This window comes from Anguilla rostrata, chromosome 14 (assembly GCF_018555375.3).
Source record: "Anguilla rostrata isolate EN2019 chromosome 14, ASM1855537v3, whole genome shotgun sequence".
In the NCBI taxonomy this organism is placed as follows: domain Eukaryota; kingdom Metazoa; phylum Chordata; class Actinopteri; order Anguilliformes; family Anguillidae; genus Anguilla; species Anguilla rostrata.
The window spans coordinates 36,744,343-36,766,964 of NC_057946.1; the positions used below are offsets into that span (position 1 = coordinate 36,744,343).

General features: G+C 48.7%; 2 protein-coding genes across 8 annotated transcripts; one reads left to right on the forward strand and one right to left on the reverse strand.

Annotated features, from left to right (window-relative positions):
• Positions 1–1,959: 1,959 nt before the first annotated feature.
• Positions 1,960–16,686, forward strand: med15 (mediator complex subunit 15). 6 transcript variants are annotated; one of them, XM_064309459.1, is made up of 18 exons: positions 1,960–2,120; positions 4,772–4,859; positions 5,198–5,249; positions 5,416–5,439; positions 5,662–5,823; positions 6,553–6,860; positions 7,707–8,156; positions 8,614–8,712; positions 9,498–9,599; positions 11,512–11,639; positions 12,050–12,177; positions 12,427–12,561; positions 12,754–12,817; positions 12,911–12,977; positions 13,067–13,227; positions 13,896–14,062; positions 14,198–14,296; positions 16,294–16,686. In XM_064309459.1, exons 1-18 carry the CDS (start codon positions 2,053–2,055, stop codon positions 16,428–16,430), a joined length of 2,439 nt encoding a protein of 812 aa, XP_064165529.1. In that variant the 5' UTR covers positions 1,960–2,052; the 3' UTR covers positions 16,431–16,686. The 6 variants fall into 6 exon arrangements, with proteins under 6 accessions (XP_064165529.1, XP_064165531.1, XP_064165530.1 ...); XM_064309461.1 differs by having other exon boundaries at positions 11,515–11,639; XM_064309460.1 differs by having other exon boundaries at positions 8,617–8,712.
• Positions 16,687–16,782: 96 nt separating this feature from the next.
• On the reverse strand, positions 16,783–22,541 carry si:ch211-222n4.2 (uncharacterized protein LOC101885505 homolog). 2 transcript variants are annotated; one of them, XM_064309467.1, is made up of 7 exons: positions 21,303–22,541; positions 20,545–20,592; positions 20,018–20,132; positions 19,137–19,356; positions 18,595–18,695; positions 18,409–18,462; positions 16,783–17,114 (listed from the first exon to the last, which is right to left on the reverse strand). In XM_064309467.1, the coding sequence occupies exons 1-7, from the start codon at positions 21,580–21,582 to the stop codon at positions 16,991–16,993; spliced, it is 942 nt and encodes a 313-aa protein (XP_064165537.1). In that variant the 5' UTR covers positions 21,583–22,541; the 3' UTR covers positions 16,783–16,990. The 2 variants fall into 2 exon arrangements, with proteins under 2 accessions (XP_064165537.1, XP_064165536.1); XM_064309466.1 differs by having other exon boundaries at positions 16,790–17,114; positions 19,137–19,362.
• Between the last annotated feature and the right edge of the window lie 81 nt (positions 22,542–22,622).

The following is a 22,622-nucleotide window of genomic DNA, read 5'->3' on the forward strand; positions in this document are numbered from 1 at the left end:
GAGGGTAAGATATTCTGGAGCAAAACCATGTAAAGCTTTTCTATGTTAAAAGCAAAAACTTGTAGTCAATTCTAAATTTAACAGGAATCCAGTGAAGAGATTTGAGCACCGGACTGTTATGTTCACATTTCTTAGTTCTTGTAAGTACCTTAGAGGCTGCATTCTGTACAAGTTGCAGATGTTTCGGGGTGAATTGGTGCAACCAGTCAATAAAGCATTGAAGTAATCCAAACTAGAGGTTATAAAGGCATGAACCATTTTTCAGCATCCTGCAGAGACAGCTTTCTGCCATATTTCAAAATGCATGGGATTTATTTCTACATCAGTTTCACCCTTCTACCCTCCATTGGAAATATATGGTACTGCATGTGATGAAAATGATGTAGGAATATACCCCATTTTGAAATATGGCGGGTGATCTTTATTTTTTTTAAATATGAAAAATTCTACAGGTCCTGGAGCACCTGTTAAGATAAACTCCTCAACAAAAGTTTGGAAATGTATGTTTTATGCTCTGTTGTGATTGTATTATTAGCATTGTATCTTATATCATTGGAATGCCTGTACATTTCTCTTTACAATGATGTCCCATTTGTAAGCATCATATATTTGTGGGATGAGCAGCACAGCTGATTATGTGGGTGGGGTCCCAAGTGAAATGTGGCAAATTTCCCTGCCAACAGTGTATTCTTCTGTTGGTATTGACTGTATTGGTGTGAGTTGCTTGGGGGATTGGATGATTGAACTCTCTATCAGTAACAAGGAACAAACAAGACATATTAGCAATATTACGCTTTATTCATTGAACAAACAGTCAGGAGCCTCAGTAGTGGGTGGTAGAACCATACACAGCCACAATAACCTGGCACCTCCTCCTCATGCTGGTCACCAGCCTGGTCATGCGTTGCTGTGGGAAGGGATTCCATTCCTCAACCAGGATTCGTCGCAGGTCAGCCAACGTGGTTGCGTTGGTCACTCTAGCACGTACAGCACGCCCGAGCTGATCCCAGAAGTGTTCAATTGGGTTGAGGTCTGGGCTGTTGGCAGGCAATTCCATTCTCTCTACTCCCAAATTCTGGAGGTAGTCTGTGATAACCCTGGCTATGTGGGGGCGAGCGTAGTCATCTTGGAGGATGCGGTTAGGTCCAACAGGAGAATACACTGTTTGACATTGGCAGTGAAATTTGCCACGTTTCACTTTGGACCCCACCCACACAATCAGCTGTGCTGCTCATCGCACAAATGCATGATCCTTACAAATGGGACATCATTGTAAAGGGATATAATTGACAACAGAGATATAATCGACCAAACACAAATTTCCAAACTTTTTTTGAGGAGTTTAGATGTGATCATGAACACCAAGACATGCCAAGATATTTAAATAACAAAACAATGCACCCCCGCCAATGAGCTTACACGATTTCAATTTTCATTTAAAAATCAAACTTTTGAATGCAATCCAAGATTATCTGCTTATATAAGTACATATATTGAAATATTAAGTGTTTATAAACAAGTTTACACAGTTTAAAGCATTTTTAATCATGAAAAACTGGTTTAAGCAGGTGTGTCCAAACTTTTGACTGGTACTGTACAAAGTTGTATGTCATCTGCATAGCAGTGGTAGTTAACACCACGTCTGCTTATAATGTCCCCAAGATGAGCTAATACAGAGAAAAGAGCAAAGGACTCAAGACAGATCCTTGTGGTACTCCAAAGACATTCAGTGTCCCGTATTAGACTATAGTTATTTTATTTTTTTGGATTCCAGTTATGAGACAGTATACCATTTCTCAGGAATAATTTAACCTTTTTTATCAGTTTAAATTATGCTTAAATGCTACATTAATTCGTTAGGCTTGGGCATTCGACATTATAGATAAAATAGACTTTAATACAGTCGAGTTGTGATCTCTTATTTTGAAAATTTGACACCGGAAGTGCATTTTTGTTGTCATACGTCAAGCCCACAGAACCCACTCATTCACTGTTAGCTAGCTAGAGCTAACGTTACTACGAGTATCTTTGTTACTAGCTACTACGCTGACAATGGAGGTCCCAGGGCCAGACAGCGAATGGAGAAGTCCCGCATTCCGACAGAAAGTAGTTGCACAGATGTAAGTTCTGAAGTTCCTTAGTTTTTACTTATCGCCCATTTGAATTGTAGGTGCAAAGATATTGCGAGCGTGATATGGTTAGACTATTGACTGTGGTGCATGTTATAATCCAGAAATTCTCTAGGCCGCAAATGCATCCTTAATGTCGTTGTTCAGTTTTTTCCGCGGGGAGGTTGGGAAAGATGGCAACTTAGCAGGCGAATATGATGACTTGCTACCTAACTAAATTAACTGATCTACGTTAGCTCTCTGACTGAAAACATTCACCTTTTGGCGGAGCAACTGTTAGCCCGCACTCACACCGTCACAGCAGGCAACGTGTGTGTTCACGTATTGGCTAGTTGGGCAGGGAGTTAACCATTATTACGGGTTCGTCGATACCTGCAATAAGCTGAGGGTTAGGTACCCCGGGAGGACTACTGGTTGACAGTTAGCCAAGTTCATGAAGCAACCTCAAAGATGGTTTTTCGCTCTGCAGATACATACCAATGAGCTGCTAACTATCGCTAGATAGCTTCAGAGGTAGGAAGCAATATGTTGGCTAACGCTAGTTCGTTAGCTAGGTAACCAGCAATAATCACTCAGTTCATAAGACGTCGGCACACTTCCAACTTCCAAACGTGACTTTTTCAACGGTTAATCAGTTTTTTTGTTATTACCTTCTGACATATGAAAAGGAATTGTCAGAACCGGTGCGTTTACGTTGCCTACATCGTAAGAAGCTACGGTCATTCACTAATGTCATCTAGCAAGCAAGCTACGCACATTAACCTAACTAAGCTATGCCACACTGAACCTGGTATTTAAAATATAAACAAAGGTCAGGTTATTTGGATTTTAGATAACATAAGTTAGCTGCTGAACATGTTGCTAACTAATTGCATCTAAGAATTCAAGGCATTAATTCAGGGTAACTTTGCCTATTGGTCTATTAGGCTAACTATTGTAGCTTGGGTGTTTTGCTGGACACCTTTCAAGTGTGATGGTTACACTGAAAGTATAAATGGTTATTAAATACGCTTAAACCACGACCAGTAAACAACAGATGTGCTTTTCTCATGCTAATTGAACGTGTACTGTGTGAACAACGGTAACGTTAGAGTGCTTTATCTCTATGAAAATAGCTAACAAGCCAAGTAAGAAAATGTAATATTTCTACGCAAACAATCATGGAAGTCTTAAACAGAAGCGGAAATTATTGTATAATGGCTTAATTGACACCAACACCTGAACATTATAAAAGTACTGGACGCTATCAACGTTCGTGTGTATCATTAGCATCACAGATTTTCAAGAAAAATAATGTGAGAAACCCACAAAAAACATGCAACGCGTGAATAGTTTTTGTGAAAATATTCATTATAAAATATTAAAAGAAAACAAAATAACTCATTAATAAAACCCTACGTATTCGTCAATGTGCATATCATCAAATTCCTTAATGTTTTCCATTATTTCGGTACAGCGTTTCCACAGCAAACAGTTTGCGAAACAATGAGTTGAATGCTTGCACTTCCTGTTTCCAGAATTTTGGGCATTGGATATTTTGAGATTTGATGTTAATTTTGCTTACAATGACTTAACAGACATTTCGTAACGAACCGTGGGACATACAAAAGCTTAATAAACATACCGTGTGGTGTTTTCATTCGGAAATGTAAGCTGCAGAAGTGGAAGATGATGGGCCATGCTGTAATATGTAATTGTCGTTCAGCAAAGTGAAGGCATTAGTTCACAGTCTGTTTCTATGCAGATAGAAATGTGAGAGTTGACCAGCGATTTCCAGTCTTGTGGTGTCCACGGTGAGAGGGAAACATTAATAAAGAGAACTGAAGGAAGCATAACATTTTTTGAAAGATTTTTTTAGAAGTTTATTTATGACCCTGCTAGACCTCTCTTACCCGGCTCGCATTGTTCCAGTGTCAAATGCTATCAGCAGTGAAGTTGCATTGGTTTTGTTATGACGAAATTACGGACTGCACGGGAATACTGGAAGTTTTACGTGGCTGTACACTCTTAGTGTTAGCTAGCTGGCTAGATTCATGTTTTGACAACTCCGTCTATAACGGTGGCTGAAGAGTTAGCATCCTTTGCAAGATCAGTTATATCACCTTGCTGAAAATACTTATTCTAAAGCAAAGAGCAGTTTTAGACACACCGATGTATATACATACATACATTACAGTATTGCAGCGTCTATCCAGCTTACACAACTTTACATACATTTTTTACTTGTTCCATTACAGCTGAATATACTGAGCAATTCGTATACCTTGCTCAAGGGTACACGCAGTCATACCGGAAATCGAACTCGACCTTTCGTTACAAGCCATTCCTACCACTGTGCTACACTCCGTCCTCATATCTATATCTACTGCCTGTTGCACAGACAAACAAGGGTCCTTAACAGAATTCATGAAAGGGAAATTTTTATGGAGCAAGTGAACTTTTTGGTATAAGCATTGGCAAGAGTTGAGAACGCAGGGAGAGGGGGACCTGCTTCTGATAAGCATTTTTTGAATGGTGAGCTAAATGATCTTCACATCTGGTTGGAGGAGCCACCTATTAAGCAGGAGAATGCACGCGCAGCGCGAGATAAAGAAAGAAAGCCGTAACGGAAACATGAGCTCGTGCGATTCTACTGCTTGCAGCGAGGAGGCGATGCGGAAGGCGGGCACCGCGCACACCAAGTCCAGCAACGACATGGAGAATCACGTCTTTGTCAAGGCCAAGTCCAGAGTGAGTAACTGTGCCTACTACCCGAATCATTAGCGAATGAGGTGCACCGTGTTTTAAAGAAGGGCTCCTCAATCTTATCTGAAAAGGTCCAGGGCGGGTGCTGGCATTTGTGCCAACCCAGCAGTAACACACCTGATTTTACTGATCATGGTGCATAGCAAAGAGTAAGACTGTTGTGGTTGATAAGTAGAATCTGGTGTGTAACTGCTGGGTTGGAACAAAAGCCTGCACCCACACCGGCCCTTTATGGATAAGACTGAGGACCCCTGTTTTAAAGAAAGTGTAATGAGTTGAACTGTGCATTTGACATCAGTTTTTGTTCGGTGTGAAAAATACAGGATGAATATCTCTCCCTGGTCGCAAGGCTGATCATACACTTCAGAGACATCCGTAAGTATGCACTTTTTTATGCACTGTTCTAAGAACCCTGCATTTCTTTGGTACCAATCACACAGGGGCAGTCTTTGTAGAAAGGACATGTAAATATTATTTTCTGACTTGTTCATTACAATTTACTTGTGATATTCACAATTTTTTTTTTCTACGTGCTTTTCAGACAAGAAGGCACAAGGAGGTCCAGGTGAGATTGTGTTGAGTTTGGTTTCCCCGCAGTTTAATTTGCATATCTCAAGGTTTGGCAGCACACGATGGTTGTGTTGGATGAGTCTGGAAAACAGCCAGTAGAGTGAGGTCAGGCCATAGCAGGTTTACAGTTCAAGTGTGAGGTTATTGAGATGGCCGTCGACATATACCTGCCGGTGCTTCTCCTGGCTGACGTTCCCTCTCCGGTGTGCTGTGCCAGACCCCATGAACGCGCTGCAGACGCTGACCGGCGTGGGCACGGGTGGCCCCGGGGGGATGGTCATCGGGCCACGCCCTCCCGGCGCCCAGATGGGCAACATGGGAGGCCTGGGGCAGATGCAGATGGCCCAGCACGGTATGCAACCTGCCAACGCCCAGTCCCGTGAGTTTACCCCCACCAACACCCAGTCCTGTGAGTTTACCCCCCCCCCCCCAATGTCCAGTCCTGTGAGTTTACCCCCCGCCAACACCCAGTCCTGTGAGTTTACCCCCCGCCAACACCCAGTCCTGTGAGTTTGCCCCCCGCCAACACCCAGTCCTGTGAGTTTACCCCCGCCAACACCCAGTCCTGTGAGTTTACCCCCCCAACACCCAGTCCTGTGAGTTTACCCCCCCAACACCCAGTCCTGTGAGTTTACCCCCCGCCAACGCCCAGTCCCGTGAGTTTACCCCCCCCCGCCAACACCCAGTCCTGTGAGTTTACCCCCCCAACACCCAGTCCTGTGAGTTTACCCCCCCAACACCCAGTCCTCTGAGTTTACCCCCCGCCAACACCCAGTCCTGTGAGTTTACCCCCCCAACACCCAGTCCTGTGAGTTTACCCCCCCCCCCCATGCCCAGTCCTCTGAGTTACCCCCCCGCCAACACCCAGTCCTGTGAGTGTACCCCCCCCCCCCCCCCCTTCCCGCCAACACCCAGTCCTGTGAGTTTACCCCCCGCCAACACCCAGTCCTGTGAGTTTACCCCCCTACAATCCATTTCCACAGCTGCATATTTACTTAAGCGATTTGGCTTAAGCACGTTGCTCAAGGGCACAACAGCAGTGTCCTACCTGGGAATGGAACCTGCAAGCCCGGTTCCCTAACCGCTATGCCACACTCTGGCCCCACAGTTCCGGCGCCGCCGATCCAGATGCAGCCAATCGGGCAGCAGCAGCAGCACCAGCAGCAGCAGTTCCAGCAGTACCAGGCGCAGCAGCAGCAGAACGCCATGCAGCAGCAGCAGACGGCCATGCAGCAGCAGAACACCATGCAGCAGCAGCAGAACGCCATGCAGCAGCAGTTCCAGGCGCAGCAACAGCAGCAGCAGCAGCAGCAGCAACAACTCCTGCAACTGCAGCAGCAGCTGCAGCAGCAGGCGCAACAGCAGCAGCAGCAGGCACAGAACCAGCAGCAGCAGCAGCAGCAGAATCCCCAGCAGGTAGGGCACTCCTCGGCATAGCGTGCCAAACTAGCGGGTGTTCGCAAATCTGTGCTTGCTAGCTTGCCCACAACGGCAAAATACAGTAATAAATCCTTACAAATATTTTTCTGTGCTCTATTGATCTTGTCTGGTGTAATTGAGCCTGCCAACATGACCAGAAGGCGGGGTTTGCATTGGTTCCAATACACCAGACAAGATAAGTAAAGCGTAGAAAAGTATTTGAATCCAAAACAAATACGTATTTGACCCAGGTCTGTAACAAATAAAGATTTGTGCTTCAAATTTAAGATTTGGCTCTGTATTAATTAGTGGTTTGCATTAATGATTAGGCGTAAACTTGAAAAGTCAGGAGGAAGACATTGGCTAATAATTGTCGTTTGGTGAGACCGGTTGGGAGATTGTTTGCTTTTTAGGCGTGTTCTCTATGGATTAATGCATCAGGCTACATTAATATGATCTGATGTTAATAGATCCATCAGAGATGTTCTTCACACATTTATGGAGGACTAAAGGTGCCAAAATGGTGTAAATTATTATATAAATATTTGTGAAATTATAATGGATTCAGAAAAGGACTGTCATGAGGTGGGAATTATTGCAAAAAAAGTAAACGTGAAATGCAGTGTATTTAGTTAGTGCCTGAAATTATGTATAAATATACAAAGATAGTGCACATCAAGCTTTGGAGTGCAAGCTGCTTGGACTCCTAAGAAATCATTAATTATCACTCCATATTATCCTTACAAAAGTGTGAACATTTTCAAAGTATAGCTAGTGGATTAAACGTTGACCCCCCCTTAAAACTCTTATTTTGAAATGTTTTCTCCCTTTGTCACTGTGCAGCTGCGGCTCCAGCAGCAGCAGCAATTTGTGCAGGCGCAGATCCAGCAACAGCAGGCACAGGCGCAGATCCAGCAGCAGCAGGCACAGACGCAGGCCCAGGCCCAGGCCCAAGCTCAGGCCCAGGCCCAAGCACAGGCCCAGGCACAGGCACAGGCACAGGCTCAGGCTCAGGCCCAAGCCCAGGCCCAAGCCCAGGCACAAGCCCAGGCACAAGCACAAGCGCAGGCCCAGGCGCAGGCCCTGCAGCAGCTGCAGTCGCAGCACCAGGCGCAGGCGCAGCAGCAGCAGCACATGGTCCAGCCGCCGCAGGGCTCACAGCCCCCCTCCGCACAGCTGCCCCCCCACTCCCAGCAGCAGGCCATGGCGCCCCAGTCTCTGGCCGGCCAGATGGCCGCCCAGCACATGAGCAGCCTGGGCCCTCAGCACCAGCAGCAGCTAAAGGCCTTACAGGTAAAACCCGCTAACGTCTCCCAACCCTAAGATTGACCGTTAAAACCGGCTAACGTCTCTCTAAGACATAAGACTGACCGTTGAAACCCGCTAACGTCCCTCTAAAGCCTAAGCCTGACAGTCAAATCCCGCTAACGTCTCCCAACCCTAAGACTGACAGTTAAAACCCGCTAACGTCTCCCTAAGACTGACAGTTAAAACCCGCTAACGTCTCCCTAAGACTGACAGTTAAATCCCGCTAACGCCTCCCAACCCTAAGACTGACAGGTAAAACCCGCTAACGCCTCCCAACCCTAAGACTGACAGGTAAAACCCGCTAACGCCTCCCCTGTCTTAGTCAAACATAGAGTGCCCTGGTTCGGCAGGAAGGTGAAAGTTTCTGTGTGTGTGTCTGTGCTTGTGCTTGTGTGTGTGTGTGTGTGTGTGTGCGTGTGTGTGTTCGTCGGCCGGTTCACAGCAGGCTCGGGCCATTCAGCAGCAGCAGCAGCAGCAGCAGCAGGCGGCGCAGCAGCAGGCAGCAGCTCAGGCCCAGCACACCGCAGCAGGACCCGGGCAGGTAAGAGCGCCGCATGGGCCCATCGCATGGGCCCGCCGCATGGGCCCGGAGTCACACATGCCTTCAGCTGCACTCTGCTGTCCAATCAGTGTATCTCCATCAGCAGTGTGTTGGGTTTGGTTTTCTGACAATACGTATTTCCAGTTTGGAGGGACGTACACACACGCTATACTAACATTCCTACCTGAGATCGCATAGAAAAGACATATCTAAAAACAAAAATAATAGTTATTGAGATAGCTGAATGGTTATAGTGGTTAAAAAGAAGGGAAAATAGATGCAGATTGGTGTGGGCTTGACATTCTGTTGTGCATTGCTCATAAATCAGGGTAAAGCACGGCCAACAGCATATTAATGAGCCGAGGAAATGTGAAAAGCTCAATACTGTGAAGACAGTCAGTCTTCAGTGCTGAGAATCTGGGTGAATCACGCCTGCAGGGCCCTGTCGGAAGAGCAGAGAGAACGCACGCATTCCCACACAAACGGTCCCGTTGCCCCGGGGATGGGTGGGGTCGTCACGACAACCATTTTCCTCCCTCCACTTCCTCTGACTAACGGAACCCCCCGGGCGGCTCTGCGGTGCCGAGTCGCGGTCTCCGCTGCCCGTTTAGCCTTGCCCTCCTGTCTCATCTGTGTTTGTGTGTTCTGTGTGTGTGTGTCTGCCCACGTACCATAAGGAGTTGTGGCGATGCCCTCACGCTCTTCTTCATGTTCTTTCCTGCTGGCGTGTTGTCTCTCTCTTTTTTGCTTGTTGACATGTCTGTTGTCCCTTTTCCCTCTCGAAGATGATGATGGCTCGATCTGGAATGACCCGGCTTCCCCGAGTCAACCAGGCCGCTGCTATTCCTCCCAACTCTGCTGCCATGGGAGGCCAGCAAATGCAACAGGTACTTACACTACGGTCCATCCATACAGGACCTTACTCCAGGGTCCAGCCCCACATGTACTTACACTAGGGTCCGTCCATACAGGTACTTACTCCAGGGTCCAGCCCCACAGGTACTTACACTAGGGTCCGTCCATACAGGTACTTACTCCAGGGTCCAGCCCCACATGTACTTACACTACGGTCCATCCATACAGGACCTTACTCCAGGGTCCAGCCCCACATGTACTTACACTACGGTCCATCCATACAGGACCTTACTCCAGGGTCCAGCCCAACAGGTACTTACACTAGGGTCCATCCATACAGGTACTTACTCCAGGGTCCAGCCCCACAGGTACTTACACTAGGGTCTGTCCATACAGGTACTTACTCCAGGGTCCAGCCCCACAAGTACTTACACTAGGTCCATCCATAAGGACCTTATCATCGCCCCACAGTACTTACACTACGGTCCTCCATACAGGACTACTCCAGGTCCAGCCCCACAGTACTTACACTACGGTCCATCCATACAGGACCTTACTCAGGTCCAGCCACAGGACTACACTAGGTCCTCCATACAGTATATCCAGGGTCCAGCCCACAGTACTACACTAGGTCGTCCATACAGGTACTTACTCCAGGGTCCAGCCCCACAGGTACTTACCCTAGTGTCCAGCCCCACAGGTACTTACCCTAGGGTCCATCCATACAGGACCTTACACCAGGGTCCAGTGCCTCACCCAGACAGCTGACTCTCCCCTCACAGTCCTCCCTTCCCTGGCACTGACCCAGCCTTAAGCATTGGGACTGACTACCACTGTTGAAGCTTGTTACCTCTGCCATGTAATGACGTCTGTCCATCTGTCCGTTCATTGGTTTTAAATTTGCTGTGCACATTCATGTTCCCAAGAGGAACAAACCTGTTGAATTGGGTGACCCCATGACCGTTCTTCTTGTGCTGCCATCAGGCCAAACCTTCAAATTGTGACTGACATATCTCAAAAAGTAATGGTTGGATTGCCATGAAATTTATTGTGCACATTTGGGGACCCCAACCTTTCCTTTAGCTCTGCCATCAGGCCAGACGTTTATTGAAGAGTAATGACTGGATTGCCAAGACATTTGCTATTCACATTCAAGGAGATGTTATGCCTTGGTGGAGGTCTTCACTCTACTGAGTGCATTCTTTGTAGTTAGACCTGCTATTTTGAACTCAGGTTTTGAGAAGCAAATGTTTACCTCCCAAAAGTGTGTAGATGGGACGTGGTAACTCTCATTGGACTGCCCGATAAGGGTAACCTTGGGTTCCTTCGGAGTGCGAGGGGGTGTGTGTGTGTGTGTGTGTGTGTGTGTGTGTGTGTGTGCGTGTGTGCGTGCGCGTGTTGTTGCAGAATGCTAATTTGCATGTTGCTGTAAAAGGGATGTTCTCCATTTAAAAGAGGGGAATGTATTTATCCTTCTGCCTTGTTACGAGTCACTTTGTTCATAAGACAAAAGTGAACGGAAATATATTTGGTAGGACACTCTGCAGGGTTGCCTTTCAATACACTGCAATGCAAATAATCTATCTGTCCTCAGATTAGACAGTTTGTCACTAAATAAAGTAGCATATTCCAATATCACATGAAAGTACTTTACAAGTAATAGCCAGTTTGTGGTCACGATGGCTAACTAGCTGGAACTTGACGTGAACAGTCGTGAGGCGAAGCATGTTTTCTGTGGGGAAACGAGATGAGGAAAGACCCTTGTGACGACAGCCTTTTCCGTTCCCCCCTACCCCTGCTCTGTGCCAACTCCCTTTCCCAGGCCTGTCTTAAAAATTATGGTTCGCCTTTTCTGGTATTTATTTTAAATTCAGTCCCATATGAAGTCCCTTAATTGGGGGTCCACACTTGAGAGTAATCCCCGTTTGTTCTTATCCCCCCCAGCAGGTCCAGCAGCATCAGATGATGTCATCGCCCTCTCCGGTACAGGTGCAGACCCCCCAGTCCATGCCCCCCCCTCCCCAGCCACAGCCTTCGCCCCAACCCCCCACCTCCCAGCCCAACTCCGTCAGGTAAGTAACGCCTTCATGCACTGCTGGTGCTTGGTGCACTCTTTCAGCTATTATTAATAGTAATAATAATAGCAATAATATTAATTATCTAAAAATTACTATAGCACTTTCCACTGTACAGAGAACATATCAAACTGCTTGAAATGGACGGTTAAAAAGTAAAAATACAACTCTGGTACTGCAGTGTTTCATGGTGAACTGAGTTGTGAAAATGCCAGACTGCCTTGCATGTTTCAGGTTTGTAATATCTGCTCCCAACATGGAATGGTTTGAGACACGTTAACGTAATAATTCACCAGCCAACAGGGGGCGACGTTAACCTTCCAGGAGTGCATTGGAAAAGCAGTGAGCTGTGCTGAGGTGCGATTGTCATCGATACAATTTCCTTTTGGGGGGGGTTTGTGTTACAGCTCCGGCCCCACCCCTTCCCCCGGTGGGTTCCAGCCGAGCCCCTCCCCCCAGCCGTCCCAGAGTCCAGCCACGGCCCGCACCCCCCAGAACTACGGCGTGCCCTCCCCTGGCCCCCTCAACACCCCAGGTAGGAATGGCAAAATATACCCCCCCCCCCTTTATGATTATAACCAACTGCACTCTCAAGTACATTAGGAGGAAAAGTTAACAGTTGTGGACAGTGGACTTATTTCATGTGAAGATTTAATTTTAGGATACAGTTCATAAAACTGTTGGACCCAGAATGTGGAAGTATTTGGGAACGCGGGCAGGACGAGAGAGGCGTCGGGCGGGTTGGGGCTGATGGTTTTTGGGCCCCCCCCCCCCCTCCCGACAGGAAACCCCAGCTCAGTGATGAGCCCAGCAGGAGCGTCGCAGACAGAAGAGCAGCAGTACCTGGAGAAGCTCAAACAGCTGTCCAAGTACATCGAGCCCCTCCGCAGGATGATCAACAAGATCGACAAAAACGAAGGTGAGAGGGCGCGGGGGGGGGGGGGGGGTCCGGCCTCGTCTGTCTGACAGAGTCCATTCAGCACCTGATACCAGCGCTCTGGATGTCTCCTGCTGGAGATGGATCTTTCCCTTACAATCACAATCTGTCAAATAACTGAGAATCACCATCCCCATCTCCTACCCTCAAACACATCCCTGCTTTTCATGACAGATCGCAAGAAGGACTTGAGCAAGATGAAGAGCTTGCTGGACATCCTGACGGACCCTTCCAAACGGTATGGGGATCGGTGAAGCCGCCATGCTCCGCCTCGTCCTCCCACGTCCCCGGCGTGGTCATTTCACGGTCTCTCCATCTCTGCCCCTTGCAGGTGTCCCTTGAAGACCCTGCAGAAGTGCGAAATCGCCCTGGAGAAGCTGAAGAACGACATGGCCGTGGTAAGCTATCCGCCGCGTCCCGTCGTCTCCGTGGAAACGGCGCGCTCGGGGCGGTGCCTCAGCGTCCCTCTCGTGTGCCCCTCTTCCAGCCGACCCCGCCCCCCCCTCCCGTGCCCAGCACGAAGCAGCAGTACCTGTGCCAGCCCCTGCTGGACGCCGTCATGGCGAACATCCGCTCGCCCGTGTTCAACCACTCCCTGTACCGCACCTTCGCCCCCGCCATGACCGCCATCCACGGCCCGCCAATCACGTGAGAGCAGCCCACAAGGCCCCGAATTTCAACTAATATGTTTGATTTTATATTTATAGTGTTAGGGTTGAATATAACACTTTGTATACAGAAACACACTAGTGCATGGTATGCTAGTGTGTAACGGTACAGTTGTACACAGTATGCTAGTGTGTAACGGTACAGTTGTACACAGTATGCTAGTGTGTAACGGTACAGTTGTACACAGTATGCTAGTGTGTACCAGTACAGTTGTACACAGTATGCTAGTGTGTAACGGTATAGTTGTACACAGTATGCTAGTGTGTAACAGTACAGTTGTACACAGTATGCTAGTGTGTAACGGTACAGTTGTACACAGTATGCTAACGTGTAACAGTACAGTTGTACACAGTACGCTAATGTGTACCGGTACAGTTGTACACAGTATGCTAGTGTGTACCGGTACAGTTGTACACAGTACGCTAATGTGTACCGGTACAGTTGTACACAGTATGCTAGTGTGTAACAGTACACTTGTACACAGTACGCGAGTGTATGTCTGGGATACAGGGCTATCGCACTGTTTGCAGAAAGCTGCTGGGTCGTTTCAGTCTGTCACCGCTCCGAGCGGTCTGGTCTGAAACGGCCCCGGTGAGGACCTCTGCTCGCTGTAGTCTGACTCAGACCCGATTCTGACCCCCGTGCAGGGGGCCCGTGATCGCCGCCCGAAAGCGGAAACACGAGGACGACGACCGGCAGACCATCCCCAACATCCTGCAGGGGGAGGTGGCCCGCCTCAACTCCAAATTCCTGGTGAACCTGGACCCCTCGCACTGCAGCAACAACGGGACGGTGCACCTCATCTGTAAACTGGGTGAGCCGAGCGACACGCCGCCCTACTGGTGGGGGCGGGGATTACACATTCATCCTCTTTCGTGAAGCCCCTTCAACTGCCTGTTGAACTGCTTTGACCTTTCTTTAACTGCTGCGTTTTCCTGGACTCTTCCAGACGATAAAAACCTTCCCAGCGTCCCCCCCCTGCAGCTCAGCATTCCCGCAGACTACCCCGAGCAGAGCCCCCAGTGGGCTGACCACGCCCAGCAGTACGGTACGGACACCCCTCCCTGCTCCAGCTCTACAGTGGGAAAGGGCTATAATGAGTCAGCCTGGTTCCAGCTCTACTGTGGGAAAGGCCGATAATGAGCCAGCCTGGTTCAGCTCTACAGTAGGAAAGGTCTATAATGAGTCAGCCTGGTTCCAGCTCTACAGTGGGAAAGGGCTATAATGAGCCAGCCTGGTTCAGCTCTAGAGTGGGAAAGGGCTATAATGAGCCAGCCTGGTTCAGCTCTACAGTGGGAAAGGGCTATAATGAGCCAGCCTGGTTCAGCTCTATAGTGGGAAAGGGCTATAATGAGCCAGCCTGGTTCAGCTCTACAGTGGGAAAGGGCTATAATGAGCCAGCCTGGTTCAGCTCTACAGTGGGAAAGGGCTATAATGAGCCAGCCTGGTTCAGCTCTACAGTGGGAAAGGGCTATAATGAGCCAGCCTGGTTCAGCTCTACAGTAGAAAAGGGCTATAATGAGTCAGCCTGGTTCCAGCTCTACAGTGGGAAAGGGCTATAATGAGCCAGCCTGGTTCAGCTCTACAGTGGGAAAGGGCTATAATGAGTCAGCCTGGTTCAGCTCTACAGTGGGAAAGGGCTATAATGAGCCAGCCTGGTTCAGCTCTACAGTGGGACAGGGCTATAATGAGTCGGCCTGGTTCAGCTCTACAGTGGGAAAGGGCTATAATGAGTCAGCCTGGTTCCAGCTCTACAGTGGGAAAGGGCTATAATGAGCCAGCCTGGTTCAGCTCTACAGTGGGAAAGGGCTATAATGAGTCAGCCTGGTTCAGCTCTACAGTGGGAAAGGGCTATAATGAGCCAGCCTGGTTCAGCTCTACAGTGGGACAGGGCTATAATGAGTCAGCCTGGTTCAGCTCTACAGTGGGAAAGGGCTATAATGAGCCAGCCTGGTTCCGCTCTACAGTGGGAAAGGGCTATAATGAGCCAGCCTGGTTCAGCTCTACAGTGGGAAAGGGCTATAATGAGCCAGCCTGGTTCAGCTCTACAGTGGGAAAGGGCTATAATGAGCCAGCCTGGTTCAGCTCTAGAGTGGGAAAGGGCTATAATGAGCCAGCCTGGTTCAGCTCTACAGTGGGAAAGGGCTATAATGAGCCAGCCTGGTTCAGCTCTATAGTGGGAAAGGGCTATAATGAGCCAGCCTGGTTCAGCTCTACAGTGGGACAGGGCTATAATGAGTCAGCCTGGTTCAGCTCTACAGTGGGAAAGGGCTATAATGAGTCAGCCTGGTTCCAGCTCTACAGTGGGAAAGGGCTATAATGAGCCAGCCTGGTTCAGCTCTACAGTGGGAAAGGGCTATAATGAGCCAGCCTGGTTCAGCTCTACAGTGGGACAGGGCTATAATGAGTCAGCCTGGTTCAGCTCTACAGTGGGAAAGGGCTATAATGAGTCAGCCTGGTTCCAGCTCTACAGTGGGAAAGGGCTATAATGAGCCAGCCTGGTACAGCTCTACAGTGGGAAAGGGCTATAATGAGCCAGCCTGGTTCCAGCTCTACAGTGGGAAAGGGCTATAATGAGCCAGCCTGGTTCAGCTCTACAGTAGGAAAGGGCTATAATGAGTCAGCCTGGTTCCAGCTCTACAGTGGGAAAGGGCTATAATGAGCCAGCCTGGTTCAGCTCTACAGTGGGAAAGGGCTATAATGAGCCAGTCTGGTTCAGCTCTACAGTAGGAAAGGGCTATAATGAGTCAGCCTGGTTCCAGCTCTACAGTGGGAAAGGGCTATAATGAGCCAGCCTGGTTCAGCTCTACAGTGGGAAAGGGCTATAATGAGCCAGCCTGGTTCAGCTCTACAGTGGGAAAGGGCTATAATGAGCCAGCCTGGTTCAGCTCTACAGTGGGAAAGGGCTATAATGAGCCAGCCTGGTTCAGCTCTACAGTAGGAATGGTATAAATAGGACAGACACGGCTCTCACAGGATCACATGACTGACAGACCTGCCTGGTAACTCTCCTTCCTGTCTCCTCCCCCCCTCCCCCCCTCGCAGGTGCGAACCCGTTCCTGCAGACGGTCCACAGAAACATGACCTCCAAGCTCCTGCAGCTTCCTGATAAACACTCGGTGACAGCGCTGCTCAACACCTGGGCCCAGAGCGTGAGGCAGGCCTGCCTGTCCGCGGCCTAGCGCCCCCCGCAGGCACCTCCCGGCGCAGCAGGCGGCCTTCTCCGCGGCTGCGCCGGGCTATGAACTGGCTTCGGCTGCCAATCAACAAACGTCCCTCCCCCACTTCCCCCCCATTTGTAGGAAACTGTGCTGAAAAAGAATGTATTCTCCTTAATTGTATACTTTTTGCCATGTAAACCTTTTTTAAGTGCATATATATAATCAAAGGTAATTTTCCTGTGTAGCTGACAATAAATATTTTGCTGTTCAGTTATAATTTATCATTCTCCTTTCAACAGTTTTGCCATTCTGACCATTTACAACGATTGTCACGCGCATGAATATGACACAAAATAACGTTTCACGTTCAAAACAAACTGGAATATCTCAGTTTATATTTTTCAAAGCAAATGGCAGTTGAAAATCATTTTTTGAACAGTAGAGAGGGAGGAGGTGTAAGTCAATTCCTCATGAAGGAAAGCAGTCCTGTGTTTCCGTGGAGATGCCCTGCGTTTCCATTGGGAGCGTGGTCCTGCGTCTGTGCTGTCCTTGAGCCTGGCGCCCGGCGCGGTTTGTCCCTCTCAGGGCACCGTCCTCCTCAGACGGCCCCTGTGCACGGCCGGTGGCCTCTTCTGTCGCTCCACCAGGCCGTGCTTGAGGGGGGGCAGGATCACCCGCTCGGCCAGGCCCAGACGGGACCCCTCCCTGCCGGAGGGAAACGGACACCGCTCGTCAACCCGGCGATCTGCGGCGAAGAAGAGGAGCGCTCGCCCCTTGCGATACGGTCACACGGGCAACACAGGAGGGAGACAAACCCTGGTCGCTTATGGGCGCTCCTGGCTTGTGGTTACCAGCTTACAGAACAAAACAAGTAGGCCGGACGCGATTGCTACCTTATAATATGTCCCCTCTGTCTTTACTGTGAAGTATTGTGTCAGCTTTCATAGGCTCTATGAAAAAGCTGGTTTGTAAGGTAGTTACAATGGCTGACAAAACGTAGCTGACTACCAGTAGCAACTTTGCAATTGTGAACGTTTTCTTGCTAGCCTAATATGAACAACTTGCTTGCTAGCTACCTAGCAAATGAACGTGAACAACTACGTTTCTCTTGAATTGCGTTGAATTATTCGTGAGCAAGCGTTGCTGTTCAGTTTAGCTAGCTAGCTAGTTAGGTAGTGGTTGCGCACTGTATTAAAGTTGAAGCTAAAAAGCTGTGACTGCACATATATATGAATATCTCCACGATTTCAGGCACCCTTCTCCACGCATCATTCTTTATTTATTTATATCTTTGTACGTATCAAGAGACAAATTGTAGAGTATGGGGTAACCCGACACTGCCACGATGAGCTTCTCCATATTTGACTGGAACCAAAATTTTGAATCATTTGTTTCAGCAACGTCTGTCATGCTGCCTTCACTCCCATTGGTAGCCGCTGTGTCGCATCGCTCAGTAATTGCATAAAATAGACCTCTAGCCTATTTTCACCCCGCCTAGTTGGCTTTGCAAGGCCGCTTGTCTCTTGTCGCTGTAAATCGCCAACTCTCATTGAAAATGAACGACAGCCGGTCGCTTTGTCTTGCTCCTGTGTCGCCCCGTGTGACCGTAGTGTCACTGTCACCCCCCCCCCCCAAATTCTCTAATGCAGCTCATTACTGTCATCTCTGTGCATTAGTAAGCAAACCGCAGCGGCACCGTTTCTCCTTATCGTCCACTGTGCCTTCACCACAGATGCTGCTGTAGACTAACCAGATGGTCGATTCAAGTTCCTCCCATCTTAACCACAGGAGGCTTTGGTTAGTACAGAGATTCTGGGGCCGTATTAGCTAAGGACAATGTGTAAAATCGGGTGCGTTTCTGCTTCAGCAGAAGGGAAATGGTGCTTTCAGTGCTGATGCTGAGTCAACCATCTGGTTGGTCTATAGTAACGTCTGAGTCTTCACCTTGTGGCTGTGATTACTCGGTGCAACCCCCCCCCCCCCCAGTTTGTTTACTTACAGTCTCTCTGGCAGGGGTTTGAGCTTTGGAAACCTCTCGTTCCCTTCAGTTTGGCTGAAACAAAGATGGAGATGTTGGTCAGGAGGGGTGTGGCTTTGGGTTGGGTTGGGTTTTGGGCGAGGTGTAGTAGAGATGCACCGGAGAAACGCTCGCGCGCTAAACGGAACGAACGCCAGAGAACCTCACCTGGTGCAGTCGGCCAGGTAGGCCTTGGTCATGATGTAGGTCTCGGGGGAAACCCTCTTGCTGAACACGATGTCCTTCAGGACAGCCTTCACGCGCATGATCTGAAACAGAGAGCATTCTGGGGTGGGTAGCTGCGCCTCGCCGTGCGGGGGGGGGGGGGGGGTGGGTTTGAGGGTCGTGTGGGACCGGTGAGCGAGGAGGAGTAGGATAACAGGTAAGCTCGGGACAGAAGAGTAAGAGCGCTCCCAGATGGAGGGAGGAGAAGAGAGAGGTGAAGGGTGCGGACAGAAGAGTAAGAGCGCTCCCAGATGCAGGGAGGAGAAGAGAGGCGAAGGGGAAGGGTGCGGACAGAAGAGTAAGAGCGCTCCCAAATGGAGGGAGGAGAAGAGAGGCGAAGGGGAAGGGTGCGGACAGAAGAGTAAGAGCGCTCCCAGATGGAGGGAGGAGAAAAGAGGCGAAGGGTGCGAAGGGTGTGCGGGAGAGAAGAGAGGCGAAGGGGAAGGGTGCTGTCCCGCGCTCTGGGACGGGCTCTAGTGTCTCACCTCCTGAGACTGCAGGCTGTTGGCGTTGTACAGCTGCCGGATGATGACCTCGCACTCCTGCAGGGTGGGGGCGCGGGGGGGCTGCGAGGGGCTGCAGTGGATCCGCAGCGGCTGCAGGGAGGTGATGAGACCCCCCCTCGGCTCCTCTGGGGGGTCGGGGTTGGGCCCGGGAGGGGCCGTGGTGTCCGCGGCCTTCGGGACGGCATCGCTGTGCTCCGAGCTGCTCCTAAAATAAACGTGCGTGCGGACAGGGGGGCATGCGCACCAGGTCAGTCACCAGCACATCGCTACCTTGGGTTCGTTTCCCACAACATGCCAACAGGAATGTGGAGAACCTTCATTTAGCATGCAGAGGCCTTTCCCCAGCCAATCATGCTCTTACTCTGGCTCAAGGACTTGACACACCCAATACTCACTAAAGCAGGGCTGCCCTGTTCCTGTAGGTTTTCACTCCAACCCTAACAAAGTGCACACCATTCAACAGCAAGAGATCTCCTCAAACTGCTAATTAGTTCAATCGGATGCCAACATGGGGTTGACATGAAAACCTACAGGACAGGACTGAGCAGCCCCGTACTAAAGCTGTGGAGGTCGTAGGGCCGTGTCCGAGTCAGCGCACTTGCCTACTATGTAGCATACTACTTGTATACTCAATAGTAAGCAAGTCAGCTTTTATGGGCACGGTCTTAGACCACTGCACTGATGACCCACAGCTCTTTAGAGAACAATGGTACCCAATCAGCCATGGGAAAGAAGATGCTTAACCACAGTGACGGGTCTCTGGACTGCAGCTTGGGTTCAGAATCCTTTAAGGTTCCAGACAGCAGTGGCACTGAGGGCATCTTGCTGTGTGAGGCCCTGTAGCCCTGCAGCCCTGTTACCTTGGGGCATCCTCCTGTGAGAGTGGGCTCTCACACAGGGCCTGCTCCTGGGAGACCTCTGCCTGGGGCTCGGGGTCAGCTCTGTGATGGGGGTGCCGGTCTCTTCCGCTGGACCCTGAGGACACAGGACCATGCATGTGCTTCTGCATTTAACATGGCCCTCACTATCAATGAACACATACTGGCTCCTATTCTGAGGCAGAACATTGCACACAAGGGATCACATTCACCATTAACCACCCCAACTGTCTACAAACAAGGTGGTTTCTGCTAACATTAATCATGGAGATTATGATTTATATCCGTGTGATTCTACCTCAGATTTGTAACCCTATATGGTTAGACAACTACCAGCAAGGCTTCAACTTTCACTTCACTGTGAAGTAACTCTCACTGACATAATATCTGCCAGTCTTTCAAATCCCCAACAATTAAACATTCACTACAGAAAATGGCAAGAGCACAAAACTGGTTGGACTGGGGTATATACATGAAAACAAAGGTGTGTGTGTGTTGAAAAGAATTACCCTTTCTGTAGGTGTGAGGTGGATCCATGATAAGCTTGTACTGAAGCTCTGCAGAAAGACAATCATCATTACAAAGCGGTACACCTACAGTAGACAAGGAGCAGGTTCAAAGTAAAGCCGACACAAACACATTTTGAAACCATGTCCTATTCCATTTATACAGGTCGCGTGCCACTCGTCACGTAGTCATTGTGCTGATAAACAAAGCCGCTGCTTCCTTTCGAAAGGACTGGACACTCTCCTGGTGGGGTAGGATGCTGAAACGATAGCGCAGAGCTGGTCGGCCCGGTAACGTGACACTAGGCGGTCACCCCCGCCAAGCAGCCAAGACATTGTCTTGGTCTCATAACCTCTCGTTTCCACGCAACCAATATCTAGAATGTCGCTTCTTTCAACAGGTGTCCAACCCTTAGTTCTTTTCGCAGTAGTCAAAAAAGATGTAAATATTTAGAATGAAACTATGCAATTCTTCTTCTGGAAAACTTGATCGTGCAATGTCCTGTTATTGGTGGGAATTCTCAATCCCAGGACTCAATATTCAAACCCGATATGAAAGTAGATTCCAATTTTCAAATAACTATACGAAATAATTTCCTATCCAAATATATAACTTTATGGATTACCTATTTCGTAACTGCCTTCATAAGCATGACACGTAGACTCAGTCATTCAATTGCTGAATTGCTTAGATTAGACTGCTGATGGATAATTACAACACTGAGATACAAATAAAGCCGACAATACCTTAATTAGCCTACCTTTATTCTCCCGCTTCAGACCGTCCAGTTCACCGTGCAGTTTCTCCAATGTCTCTTTGTGCTGCTGCTGTAAGAAATGAATATCTCTCTCCAGCGATGCCACCCTCGTGTCCACGGCGCCGGGCGCGCAAGTCGCCACCTGGGAGTCCACGCGAGGTGGATTGGGCAGCGGCTGCAGGCGGTCTCGCGGCAGTGGTCGTGGAAAATGGGCTTTGTGCAGGCTTCCCACGCGAGGCCACTGAGGTAGGTTGCCCAAAGGTGGTACACTAAAACTAGACATAACCTAAAAAAATACCCGCTACGTGCCCGGCCAGGTCACTAATTTTCTATTTCGGTCAAAATCACTTAAGTTAATCAGGTAGCAACAAATAAGAATTCGATAGCTTAGTCATGTTTGTGGGCAACCACCAAGCTTGCCCCTAACCTTCTTTTGTCGCAAAATCTAGTGTCGGCTAACGTTATAGTATTCTGCATTCCAGCAACTGCGTTAATTTAAGGTCGGCATGCAAACGAGAAAGCCTAGCCGCCAACTTCACTGGCACGTCTACCTAGCTAGCGAGCAGCTAAACGTACTCTACACTTAATGTACGGTGCCACATTACCGGTTTCACAGTCGAACGCCCAGAAACTTGTGTAACCGAGTTAACTTATTAGCCAAATGAAAGCTGCTTGATTTCATTGACATCCCTACAAACCCATTTTCCATCAACAGTCATATATGGCTAGCTAATTCCATTTGCATGGATTAAAACACAGCAAACAAAACTTTGTGTGTAATTTAGCACATCTTTGCCTTAACAGTAGGTCACTATCTTGGATAAGTGGATTAATATTCAATAAACCCGTTTTTAAACAAATGTAGCCTATTGATAAGCATGCAACCAGACGGTGTACACTCCAGGCGCATTCCCTTCTTCCGTAAAATTACGCGTTGGTAAATAAGCACATTCCACTCCTAGCTTGCGATGGTCGGTTTTAAACACTTCAAAACAACTCGCAAGGTAATAATAGATGAATTAATTGCCTTAAGTTAGCTACGTACTGAAGTCTTCGTTTATTATACTACCTCTTGTGTAAACGTTGCTATGACGACTGGGCAGCTTCAATTGCTATAGTGAAAGGGCTTTCCGTTGAAACAGTTTAACATATAATTTCCGCCGTGTTACCGCGTATTGATTATTAATTCTATAACATCATATAAAGGCAGTCGACTCATGCAAAATACAAGATCGCTATGTGTTACGGACAGTTTTGTGCCAGTAGCAGGTGGTTTAGTCCAACATTATGACGTCCGTGACATGACATCACCTTCCACATATA